This window comes from Aythya fuligula, chromosome 2, assembly GCF_009819795.1.
Source record: "Aythya fuligula isolate bAytFul2 chromosome 2, bAytFul2.pri, whole genome shotgun sequence".
Lineage (NCBI taxonomy): Eukaryota > Metazoa > Chordata > Aves > Anseriformes > Anatidae > Aythya > Aythya fuligula.
Window position 1 is genome coordinate 126,032,390 of NC_045560.1, and position 13,426 is coordinate 126,045,815.

The following is a 13,426-nucleotide window of genomic DNA, read 5'->3' on the forward strand; positions in this document are numbered from 1 at the left end:
ATTATATTTCCTGCATTTCCCAATTCTTTCCTTTCTAAACTAGATGGATGCCAACATCTTTATGCAAGAGGCTCAGACATTCTCAAGTTGCCCCTGCACAGACTACATAACTACATATATGGTATGGAGATGCACAGGAGCTCTCTGTCACCTCGTGAGCTGAGGTACAGCTTGGTACCACCCTCTATCTTTGTACAGCTCAGAAGATGCTGCCTTCATGTAACACTCTTACAGTTTGAATCAAAGATTTTCTCACATTCTGTGCCATCCATAATAGCTTTCCCTTAATTTCAAAAAGAGATCAAACTCCACTCTCCTTCTGTCAGTAACTCTAGGGTGGGGGTTCATACATTCCTACGCTTTCTCCATTTACTACTGATGCCTTGGGTCTAATTTCTGGCCACACCTGCCATCAGACGGTTGATATAAAGATAAATTCAAATTGCTTAATACTATGTTGCAACTTTCATTACACTGACAGATGAAGTGGTATAAAAGGGAATCAATCTAAAGGAAAATTTTGCTCTGGTTACTTCTCTAGGGTCCTCCAACTAAGGGTGTTCTCTCACTTCCTTTTTTTTTTTTTTTTTTTCTCCTCTAGCTGCATGCTCTACTTATGGGCATAAAGTTTACAAAACAAAATCCTAAGCAGTTAGGATGACCATCTCTTTGATTATACAGATTTCTATTCTTCATCAATAGATGTAGCTCCTAAGGTTTTTAAAACCTTATTGGCTGATTTCAGTGGGGGTTTTCTCCTCTACCCATCCTCTACAACAGATTTTACCACACAGCAGGTATTGCCTAGAGATCTGATATGGCTACGCTTGGCTCTGAAGTGTTTTTCACAGCCACATCTTCAAGATGTTGCAGGTAAGAACATGGCATCATACAGTAGAGAAAGGAGAATGCAAGGTTATTTATTTGGTGACAAAATGAGAGCCATAATATAATGTCGGTTTATAGTGCAGCTTTGTCTTTGTTCCAGTAGCATAACATCACAAAAAGGACACAAATATGCACACTGCAGAGTTTGGAGCGGGTTATAACCTACCTACTGGGTTTTGCCATCCTAAAATAACCTCACTGTAGTCCACTTCCAAGTTGCTTACTTCAGGTTTGCTTGTAAGGATGTATTTCATCGCTCCAACAGATTTCAATTCGTGTGGACACAGCATTATTACCATTTTAACAACAGTCTGATGCATTCACTAGAAATCCAGGCCTCTGGACCTCTGGGTTCCGCAGCCACCACACTGCCACTCATGTTCCACAGCCCTGCTGATTTGTTTCAGACTGACAAATCATACTGCAGCAGCAAGCACTTCTTGGCCCAACTTGTGACCTTCCTAGAGCTATTGGAGATGTCCCAGAATGTCCCCGCCCTGGTTTTGATAGAAGAACTTTATGCCATTGCCTTGCCCACATTGTTGCTCTCTTTGCTCACTTAAGGAGTGCTGCTGAGCAAAAGGAAATGAGCTGGAATACTTACCCTCACTATCAGAAATACTTGATGTAAGATCATGAGAGAGAGAAATGGTACCTATATGTGCCTGCAGTACCCTCTGCACCCTGAATAAAGAGCAGGAAGCATTTCCACATAGATTAACAGTTACAATGCCAATGGCATTCTTCATGGTTTAACTTTCTCTTCAGTTACCCACAGTGAAATCACCATAATGCTTCTGGCATTTGGATATTTTAGGAAAGACTACTAGGACACTTAAATGGTGAGCATGAAGAATAATTTGAAAGAAAATAGTGAAGTAAAGGTTGAATTACACACACATGTAAGCACATTCTAGAGATCTGTTAGCCCTGAGCTACTTGTTAAATGGAAGTGGGTGATGAAGATCAGATGCAGATAAACACCATTTACAGGTTGTGGATACATCCACAGACAAATAACCAATTCCAGTTGAATGTACCTGTAGTTAGATAATTCCTATGTGGAAAAATTCACACTTTAACACTTTCATTTAACGTATATGGATGTATCCAACAGGATTGTTTATAGAGATGGCTGAAATAACCCACTGTCTTCACCTCAGCCTACACAATTCTTCTTAAACGTGTGATTTGTCTTCTGATTGATAATATGTGTACTAAGTTTTGTAAGCTCGAAACTTATCATAGAGTCATAGGATATCCCAAGTTGGAAGAGACCCACAAGATTCATCAAGTCCAACTCCTGGCACTGCACAGGACCACACAAAAATCATACCACGTGTCTGAGAGCGCTGTCCAAATGCCTCGAACTCCAGCAGGCTCGGTGCTGTGATCACCGAGACTGTTAGGTATTTCTATCACGAGGCAATCAAATAATCATAGTCTGATGATTTCCATACAGAGTTAAATATCTAATTCAATATTGTGATATTAGATAGTTATAAAATACCTTGTTTTTCCATATAAAAACCTTTGACAAAAATGATTTTTGTTTGAATATTAATTAACATATAGGTGGTTAAACTGTTTTCTATCCACTGTTGTACCTGCTGAGAACTGCTCCGTCATTAAGCTTAAAATCTAGGCTCTACGTATCCCAACCTCTGTAAGCTTTTTTACTTTTTCCCTTGGTTTGTATAGCCCTACTACCACCAAAATAGAAATGACTACTCTTCTGCCACTCTACCCTCATGGCCTGAGAGTGCATACTAAAACCAGGAGAAACTACCTATAACAATATATTTATAGATCCCAATATCTACTCAACTACCTATTTGTATATAAACTCTCCAGTAAACAATGTATATATCATAGTTTTTCCTTAAATCCAGACGGTTTAAAATATTACCAGTCTACTTTATAATGGCTTTTATATTATATGTGTAAATGATAGTTGATTATATGAACGCATTTTTCTTTTTAAAATGTATTATGACACACTTTACATCTCTACAGTTTTTCAGAAGCTTGTCATTAAATAAAATCACTTCTATATGCCATGATATGCATTGGCATCCTAACTATGAACCAATATTGGGATTTAGACCCACACTAGACTAGTGACTAGTAGGTCACTGTTTTGTGGATAAGCAGATGCTATGAATTTTAACAGGCTGCAAGCCTGCTATGGCTAACTCACGGTAAATAAAATAAAACAAAACCACTTAGAGATCTGGAATTTTCTTATCTCCCACCATCAAATTGTCCTCTATGCAGACGAACTATGCAGTGGCTTTCATATCAGGTTTGGATGCCTCCACGAGAAGGATGGATATGGTTATCCATATTTTCCGTCATAATAACAGCTGCTAAATGAATGAAAGCAGCAAAGCCTGAGAAAATAAAATAAATAAATAAATAAATAAAATCTCCAATCGAAATTTAACAATTCAGAAAACATTAAATCCCTGTCCTAAGAGGCTGCTATGTGTAAGTGTATCAGAGTTCTGCTTGAAAGGCTCAAACTTCAAAACTATGTAATGACTACTTTGCTTCTGTTGTAACCATGTTGCTGTTCCCTTTCACTTAAAGCTATGCATTTAGGCCCAATTTATTTATTCAAAAATGTTATCACTTACTGCCATCTAGTGTTAATGGTACAGATTGTCACCAATTTGAAATAACTTTTCTGGCTTTAAGAATTAAAAATCTTCATTTTTTTCAAGTTTGCCCTGAACCCAAGAACCTGGACATTCCTGTTTCAGCTGCCAGAGGGAGCCATAGATGAACAGTAGCTCAGAAAATCTGAACAGTTTATTTAAATAAATACATTTGACTACAGTTACCTTTGTTTTTACCTTATTTACTCTGTCTGCTTACTCTCCCTGTTTCACACTGTCATGTGTCAGACTTGGTCCTGAACTCCTCCTGCAGCCTGCAGGGTAGATGCCACGTGCTTTGTGGCACATGTTCCTCGCTCCCTCTCTGTCTAAAAAAAAAAAAAAAAAAAAAAGCCACTGCTATGTGGCTATGTGCTAGGTAAGAGTGGTGGTACAAACAATTCGTCCAGAGGCAGACTCAACAAGTGGTGGAGCACCAAGGAGTACGACTGTGAACACAGTCATACAGCAATGCATATGTCCATGACCCATTTAATTGCCTGAATGTTTTGCCTCAGGCTATTTGGGATTAATTTTATTGAGTCACACTTACATACCAAATGCCTGTTCAGATCTTGGGAGGCAAAAGCAGAACAGAGCTTCAGTCTTAACAGCAAACATTTTCAGTGATAGCTGCTGTGGATTTATGCTACAGAATTCGAAGGCATCAGTGAATCTGGTGAGTGAAAAGAAACGAACACCAAGGGCTTCCTGAATCTCATTACCATTACCATTAGATATTAAGCTGTGGTTCACCTTAATAAGTACAGCATAATAGGAAGGAAAAAAAAAAAAAAAAAAAAAAAAAAAAAAAAAAAAAAAAAAAAGTGATAACCTCCTCCTTTTTCTATTTACCAGGCAAGGATTAAAAGTCTCAAAACTGGGATAAAGCAGTTGGATGAGAAAGCACTTTCCCTACTGAACAGAGCATTGTCCATGGTAATTTTAAGGTACAAGTCTCCCTGATTAGTAGTGCATCTTTCTGTGTTTTTTGAGGATTGGACAAGTTCTGTACAGTGAGAATTAATTTTCTGGTGTCTACCTTGGTTTTAAATAAACAGGAACAGTAATTGTTCCTTACATGAAGAATTAATGCATAGTAAGCTCTTAAACAAATAGTCTAAATTCAAAGGCATACCACAGAAGACTGCAACCACATATAGTCATAATTATTTTATTAGCACTATTTTTGCAACAAATATACTCAGGTACTTAAACACAGTTTAATTCATGTTTATTTCCACATCTGGTATATTACCGTATATTACATAATTCATTGAATATCTAGTAAATAACAAAAACAGTGTGCAGATTAAAGCAGAAAGGTCAGTTTTCAGGATATCAGGAAGGCCAAAATCACACTAGCAGTATAAGGACATTAAGTTGTAAATTACTAGTATTTAGCATGTCATTCTATCATTGCTATAGGCATACTAGTCCAAATGATTCCTCTGAGAATTGCATATAGTTATCCACAAAAGAAAATGGTCCTTGCCTTAGATTACATTTTTGTAATCTTTTTTATTTCTTACCTTTCAGGCCTGATCCTGCAGTCCTTACTCAGCAAAGCTTCCAAAGAATCTGCCAGGTTAGTTTCTTACTTTTTGTTAGTCTACATAAAGCCCATTGGCTCTCTCAAAACATCTGAACACTAGATGAATTGGAATTTGAATTTCTAAAAATTCTGAAATTCTAAAAATAGTTGTAACAGAAAGCATCGTAGTTAAGTATATAACAGCATTAGGGCCAAATTCAGGAATAGACCTAGAAAGAAGCCTTGGGAACTGTCAGGACAGCAAGGCTGGCATCTGGTGAGTTAGGCACTTTCCTGATTAGTCAGCTACTTTCAGGATCACAGTTTTGGATGTAGACATCTTTAGTCTCCTTAAATACTGTTTTGAGCACCTACATCCTTGTTTGGATCTGAATTTATTTTTATACTTGAATAAATAATGTGTCACATTGACATTATGCACAGACATTAAGATAACTGACCCCAAAGAAAAGCAAAATATTAATACACCATACTATCACAGAAATGTCTAGAAGAAGCTATTGTTCTTTTCTGTGCTTGGGTTAGGCACATTTGTTTTAACAGCTTTTAACACTGTATCCCATTTACTATTCTTATGTTCTAACTGCCTTTTCCTAAACTTGTGCTGAAATAAATCATTGCTGTCTTCATCCTCAGCCTCTGATACTATCTCCATTTTTTGTATAATCAGTTTAATGAGGTCGTGTTGCTTTTCCAACAGGGTTGATAGATCTTTGAGCCTAAAAGAAGATTAAAAAAAAAAAAAAAAAGAGTGAGAGAGAGAAAAAAAAAATATATGCATAAAAGGGGCTTTGCCATTTGGTTTCAAAGGACAGATACAAAAGATCTGTCAGTCCTCAATTTCTCCCTTCTGCTAATTATCTCTGGAGTACATTTGATTTTTTAAGCTGTGGTACTTTTCCAGGTTCCAGGAAATTATATTAAAGAACAGATTTATGGATCTTGAGATAAGTGACATATATTTAATGTAAGAGCAGTCTCACTCTCAAATAAAGTAAAATTCTGAACTTTCTTCCATAGTTCTGACTCAATTAGTATGGCAAGGAAAAAAAGACCAGGTGTGCAACAGCAAATAAGCATTCAGACACCTGGTGGACTTCACAACTACTTTAACAGCACATGTGTCAAACTGATGAGACACATACTAATTTCTTTAAAAGTGCTATCCAAAGTGCAATCAATACAAATAAAAAGCATCATTTAGCATCACACATACAGAACACATTATCTGTTAACTTTTAAGGAACAATGGAATAAATAGTAAATGTGTGTAGAAACTGTCTTTATGAAAGCATGAAGCAGGATTTTTAAAATTCTACTTTTTAGAATTCACAAAATTACAGCACAAAGTCATATAGAGAGTGACTGAAAAGACTCTTTGAAGAACACTTTGGGGTTTCTTTAGTTACTGTTGTTTTCATGTGGCTATCAATCAAGTACCATAAGAATTAAAGTAGTGTAACAATTAGCTAGCATTAATGAAAACAAAATGAAACAAAACAAAACGAAGAGTGTAAATACTTGGTGCTGATTGCCACTAGCTTCAGCAGGAACTGAATGCTGTTTTGAACTCTGACAACAAAAACATGTTGGTAACACAGTAAAACGAAGTTTTGAGACATATTTTCGGAGCAGAATTTTCCATAGTGAAGTGGCCACAAGTTATTCCATTCCAAATAATTCTATAATTATAGAAAATATTATTTTTCTTCCTTCTTTGTAGAAAAACAAAGAGTATGTTCTATGCTGTTTCGTAATACACTGATGTGGCATAGACTTGAAGAAAGACTTGTTAAGTTCCATGGCTTGCCAACATCTGTAGGGTGTATCCACAGCCCCTCAATTCTTGCTGTGTCCTACATGCTTCAGTCCTACATACTTCATCAGATTATGTGCAGGGCAAAAAAAAATCAGTAGATTAAAAGGAGAGACAGAATGAGCTTGGATATGGAGGCAGGGGAGGCATTGATGGGGGGGGAGAGAGAGAGAGAAAAAAAATAGATTTTTCTAGCTGTACATTCATGGAAGGCTTTTCTGAAACCATTCCTATGGATAACATCGGTAAGATAAGTAAGAAAAGTACAATACAGAGAATTCTTTCCAAGGTTTTAGGAAACAGATGATTTGTCTGAAGGAGAACCAGGACAACAATCAATTTTTTGGGAAAAAAAACTGAAGCAGATTTACCATCTGACCACTGCAATGTCAGTTACAGATTGTGTGTATCTGCAAACCAACTGGAATTACTTTAATTTTAATTTTAGTGTAACTCTGGAAAACCTCCATATCCAAACCTCTGATTTTGAAATGAAAGTTCATTTTCCTCATTAGTTTAGTTCAGTTTAATGTACAATTGACCTCCACCTCCTTTGCTGCCATGGGATAAAAATATTTCTCTAACCCTCAAGTATTTTGAAAGTAAATGCATTACAGAATATAAAATAAAATACTAAGTTGCCATAGTGATTGAGCTTATTTAAGGACAAAAGATACACTGGATTTTACTTTTCAGGTGTAGCATTGAGTTTTAGAACACTTCATTTAAATAATATATTTGTAATTTCGCTGTGCTTACTGTAATAAAGTAACACAATGAATACCTGTATTTCTGCTTCAGAACTTCCAGTTCTAAGGTTGTATCAGTGCTCTGTGCATCTGTGGTAGAGTCCTCACACCCAAAGCAATACTGGAACACACTCTAAACAAAACAAAGTACCAAAATGAAACCAGATTTTATAGTCTGAAAACAGATTAAAAATCCCAAAAGGGTGAATGGTAACAGTTTCAACACACTGTTAAAAGTTGAAAACAATTTCAGTTATAAAGTTATTTTTAGTATATCAAACATTTGTTTTGCAAAATGTGTTTAATCAGAAAATTCATTCTACCAACAACAGTTGAAATTAAAAGTAAACAAATAAAAGAAGAAATGCCAAAAGGGAGTAATTACATTTTCAGTCTGAATGACTTCTGTAGTTTGTCTCATCTCATAATGTCACAGATCACTAAGAACTCAAACACTAATTATATTTGAATAAATTGGGCTGCACTCAAACTGAAGACTTAACTGTTCATTTTTAGTTAAGACAATCAAGGTTTAAACATGCTTCTAGTGATATCAAATAATGATCAAGTCTTATTAATACAACATTGCCAGCAATCTGTGTACAAATTAAGTCAATCATAACACATATAAATATGAAATCTTTAGTCTAAGATTCAACATCTTACCATAAATCCACAGTATCTTGGTCTGTTAGGATACACAGTGATTGATTCCTGGTCCACCCGACTTAGGAACCAAAATGGCAGCTTCTTCTCTAAGTTTGTGTGAAGATTAACCTAAACATTATTTCGCATTTAGAGTAAGATATATTCTCTTAAGATAATGACACATTACAATATGAAAATAACAGTTATGTCATTACATTCAAATCACTATTACTAGATATCAAGTCCTAGAGGATATCTACACTGCACACCGTAGTATAATATTTGATCTGTGTAGCTCAGACACTAGATAATAACAGTATTAATAATAATTAATAATAATTAATAATGACTAGATAATAATAGTTATTAATAACTAGACACTATTTATAACAGCATTGAGATTTTTTAGCAGAGTTAAGTATTCCACAGTTATGCACTCTTACAATTAAAATGTTTTTTGTTGTTGTTGTTGTTGTTTTTTGTTTTGTTTTGTTTTGTTTTTAAAAAATAAAAAACCTGAGTTAATTCTTGTGAAATGAACATCTTTTTTACCTTGAGGGTTACAGTATAGAATTACAGAGCAAAAAAGTTCAAAGACAGAATACTTATCATAGCAACAGATTTTGAAACCAAATAATGAGAGTGATCTTTCTTTCTTTAACTGTGCTATATTCTTTTATTAGGTTCTGGCAAAGCCAGTATAGATTAGGAGGCCAGTAGAATGCCTGTGAGTAAAGTATTCCCAAAGGTAAAATGAATATGTAAGTGGCCTTTTCAGCAGATGCCACCTTTCCATTCATTCTCACATTGTTACAGAAATACTAAGCATATGTATCTAAAAGAAAAGGACATACAGCATAAGCCTATAAGCAGACAATCATAATCCTATCAAACATACTAAATGTTACATGCTTAATAAAGATTTCACAGCACTGTCTAAAGTGGCAAGACACCACCATTCCTGAGCATTCTGTTGGCAACAAAATACTTAAACAGATGAAAAACATTAACTGTCCTTATACCTTTACTTCAGTCTTTTTTATAACTCTTGGAAGGAAATGTTACTTATTTCTTCAAATATGCTTGAACTAAGCCAGTACGGCACACAATTCTAAGTTATGTAACTACCAGCAGAAGGTACTTCTGAACTGTTCTTGTCTTTGGATATTCTGTCTGTGTACACATCTCTCCTTTTATAGGCACTATGTAGGCTCTGAAACTTTCTAGAAAAAGCAGAGCCAGCAGGGAACATGAGCAAAGACACTTCTCTCTGCAGCATATGAACAGCCAGTTTCTATGAACACATTGTGAGAAGCAATATTTACTCTTTAGTTGACAGGTGTATACTTAGCATATTTCCACTTGTGAAAAATCAAGCTTGATATGCAATTCACAAGGAAAAAAATATATGACAAATTTTGTGTTTCTTAAAATAAATGTAAAAAGGCATATAAATTACTAAACTCTTCTGCTTTTAATGCAAATTCTGTTAGATGTCTACATACATCTTAAGGTATCTAAATACACTTGTAAATGTGACCCTAAGCTCCTTGGTTATACCTGGCATCGCAGAGTATCGTCTTGGTGCACAAACCACCATGAGCATTCAGTATACTGCAATGTATTTGGCTTCCTTTTGATTCTCGTGTACTTTGACCCTCTTTTGACTCACCTTAACATGCAACACTCCAGTTTCAAACAGTGCACTTATTCACTTTGACATTCTGTTATTGAAATAACTCAAAATTCATTGATCTGGCTCTTCTAATTTCCTTAAAAATGCACCTGCTTACATATGCTTTTTTGACAGTGACTCCCATGATTGAAAATAAGGTTAAGTTAGGATGCCCATGTTCAACAATTTGCTTTATAGAGATGTTGAATGTTAGTTAGGGATGTTGATGATAAATTAGTTAATTATCTTGATAGTGTTCTAGTTATGCTATCTACTTCCTATAGTTGTTGCTTCTATGGTATGCTACTCACCTGCATTGCAATCCTTTTGAGTGCAGCATATTTTTGCACTTCAGCTATGTCCCCAACAGCCAAACCAATCTAAAAATACATCACAGGATCAAAGAAACATTTTATTGTGTTTTTATTGTTGTATTTCTCACTCACATTTAAGTCCAGATAACTTGAAATTTAAATTTGCTTACTTGAATCTGGAAACACAACTCCTTTGTGCATATTTGAAAAACACATATCAAGAAATGTAGTAAGCTTTTTTAAGGTCAACTGTCTACTACTAATAAAAACAATGTAAAAGATTTGTCAAGAATAAAATCCCTTCTTCTGTAATCCATGATTGCTTTTATGTTAAGAGAAAAATACATGTTGACCACTGATTGAATACTATCACTGTGACAATAAATAATCTAAGAAAAAATAATTGATCATTAATGCTCATCTCTTGTGAAACCCTGATTTACTAAATACAATAACTGATGTTCAATGGAATATGGCTGAAAATGATTTAACTATTATTATTATTTTTATTATACATGCATTTTATTTTAGCCCTTTCTCACTACGTATAGGTTTTCCAGTTCATTTTGTTTACTTAATTTTGTTTATTTACTTTACTCTCTCCAACATGAAGTTAGACCAAAATGTGCGAATGTTGGTCCAGAATCACCCCAGAGCACTAAGCCTTAATTCTTACATTTTTTCCACTGTCAGTACAAACTCAGAGAAATGTAGCAGAGACCAGAGGGACTATGCCTCAGCAAAGAATAAAAATAGTGCTTTTCCTATTCTAAAGTGCTTCTAATAGTGCTCCTGCCTATTCTAAAGTTGAACCCAGGAAATGGGGAAGACTTTCTTGAAGTTCAGCAAATTCCATACAGTTACTACCTGATACAAGATAACTCTACAACAATTAACTGTACAGTAACTGGAGGAAATGTGAGTCAAGGGAAAGGCAACTTTTTAATATGTTACTAAGAACGTCTATTTGTTAAATAACGAATGAATGTCACAAGTCAGCACTAAAGTAATGCTATATGCCAAAACTGTGTATAAATATATGCATAATCACTTCTGTATATTGAGAAGTAGTTTACTTACTAGCAAGTTCATAAGAAGGATTGGAATAAGCAAGGTAAATATAATGAGAACTGTGTAGCTCAGGAATGGATACGGCAATTCACTGCTCAGTAATGGATCAAGAAATGCATCATGATAATTTATGTCTCCTAGCATCATTGCAAATGTTTTCATTACAGAAAGCAGTGGCGTGCTGTATGTTTGCTGCAAAAAGAAGAAAAAAAAGTCAAGAAAATACCACAAAACTATGAAATTTCTAAATAATCTCTTGACATTCTTTATTCAAAGATAATATTTATAATGATAAAAAATTAACTGTGCCATTCAACTAACCTGTGAACCCAAAAGGACAAAGAAACTCAGTCCAAAGGCCAATATCAGGAAAAAGAAAACAACAGCAATCCTAATCAAAGTCCTCAGAATTTCCCAGAACATTACAACATAAATGCCATAATTTTCAAACCTGGGCAATAAGTAAACAGAAAAAGATAAGCAAAATTAAATACTGAAGTTACAGTCTCTTACAGTTACATTACAGTTACAGTCTCTTATATGCAATACAGTTAAATATGAAATCAGTTATCCTACTTTCTATGTGTGATAAGAAACATTTCGCCTCTGGACATTCTGAGATGGTCTAAATATTTTGTATTTTCACATGCAAAAGAATGTTCTTATTTATGGCAAGATTAAATTACAGAATCTTATGCTTAATGCACTAGAGCTGCATTTCAAGATAAGTATTTTTTATCGACAACTTTTACTCTGTCCATAGTCACTGAAAGTACTATACTGTACAACTTGTTCTCTAAATATTAGGAAATTAATTGTATGTTTGTTTTTTTTTTTTTTTTTTTTTTTTTTTTTTGCTGTTTTGTGAGGCAAATTAGCAATTAGAACAAAGGACAACTGGCACCATTATACATCTAGTAGTCATACACTTGATTTTAAAAGATTTTTCTTTTTATGACACTAGAAGTCATGGAAAACAAATGAGCAGAAAAAAATATTGCTCAGTAAGAGAAGGTGAGTAGCACTATTTTAAGTCACCTGTGTTTCTAACAACAGTCTGTACGCTTGCAAGCCCCTTCCATTCCTGGTTTATACAAAAACCAATTCTCAGAACATGAACTGTTTTCCCCAAAAAGCAGATTCAGGGACCAGATAACTTTTTAATGCTATGAAAATAGCAACTGAGGAAATCCCTTCATGGGGTTCCTCCTCCTCCCTCTTCCCCCCAGTATTATTTGCAAGTCTGAAAACATCAAACTGGAAGTAAAACAAACCTAATCTTAATACAAATAAATTTGTATTTATTAGATACAACACCACTGAAGTCAACAGAACTACTTGCTTTCAGAAGAGATGGCCTGACTCAGTTACAGAAACGTCTTGTAGAGTACTTGTAAAGTTCTACCGACATAAGCAGGGAAGGGAAGCATTTAATCTCACAAAAGAGGTAAGGTTGGGTACTTTTTACTGTTTAGGTTCCATACTCATTTTGCCCATTGAACACAGCCAAGAAGAAAGGATAAGCCCATTCACTAGTCATCTAAGGTCAGACACATGCAAGGCAAGGTTTGTCAACAGAGGCAATATCATAAAGAGACAATATCATAAAGATATTGTCTCAATATCAAAGATATTGTCCTCAAACATCCCAACTACAGTAAAATGCTGTTAAAATTAATTAGCAAATGCATGTTTGTCTATCTGTCAAACCACATGGAATAAGAGTCTGAAAAGCATATATGCTGGGTTATCACTTAGATTCTTTAGCAGCTCAAAACACTTTTTTTTTTTTTTTTTTTCCTGTTCAGCCATATATCATCTTTATGCAAGACACTCCTGCTCAGGTACAAACATGTTTTATTAATATTAAGCAGTACATCCACCCTATTTTTCCATCTTCATAACTCTCCTTAAGTTCATGACTCTCAGACACCACTGTATTACCCATATGATTGGGGTCATTTATGGCAATAAATAGACTTAATGTCAACTAAAGAAATAATTTCACCCATTGGAATTCTTTTACAGGACATCATGGTGTAAAAAAGTG

At 34.8% G+C, this 13,426-nt stretch overlaps 1 protein-coding gene across 1 annotated transcript in view; it reads right to left on the reverse strand.

Annotated features, from left to right (window-relative positions):
* Positions 1 to 4,706: 4,706 nt before the first annotated feature.
* The window catches only part of TRPA1 (transient receptor potential cation channel subfamily A member 1), a 46,873-nt gene continuing 38,153 nt past the window's right edge, over positions 4,707 to 13,426 (reverse strand). Inside the window, exons 23-28 of the mRNA XM_032181562.1 lie at positions 11,698 to 11,827; positions 11,386 to 11,568; positions 10,303 to 10,371; positions 8,335 to 8,445; positions 7,704 to 7,801; positions 4,707 to 5,822 (exon numbers count right to left, since the gene is read on the reverse strand). Of these exons, the coding sequence (XP_032037453.1) occupies positions 5,591 to 5,822; positions 7,704 to 7,801; positions 8,335 to 8,445; positions 10,303 to 10,371; positions 11,386 to 11,568; positions 11,698 to 11,827 (823 nt within the window). The 3' untranslated portion in view covers positions 4,707 to 5,590. The remainder of the gene's footprint in view (positions 5,823 to 7,703; positions 7,802 to 8,334; positions 8,446 to 10,302; positions 10,372 to 11,385; positions 11,569 to 11,697; positions 11,828 to 13,426) is intronic.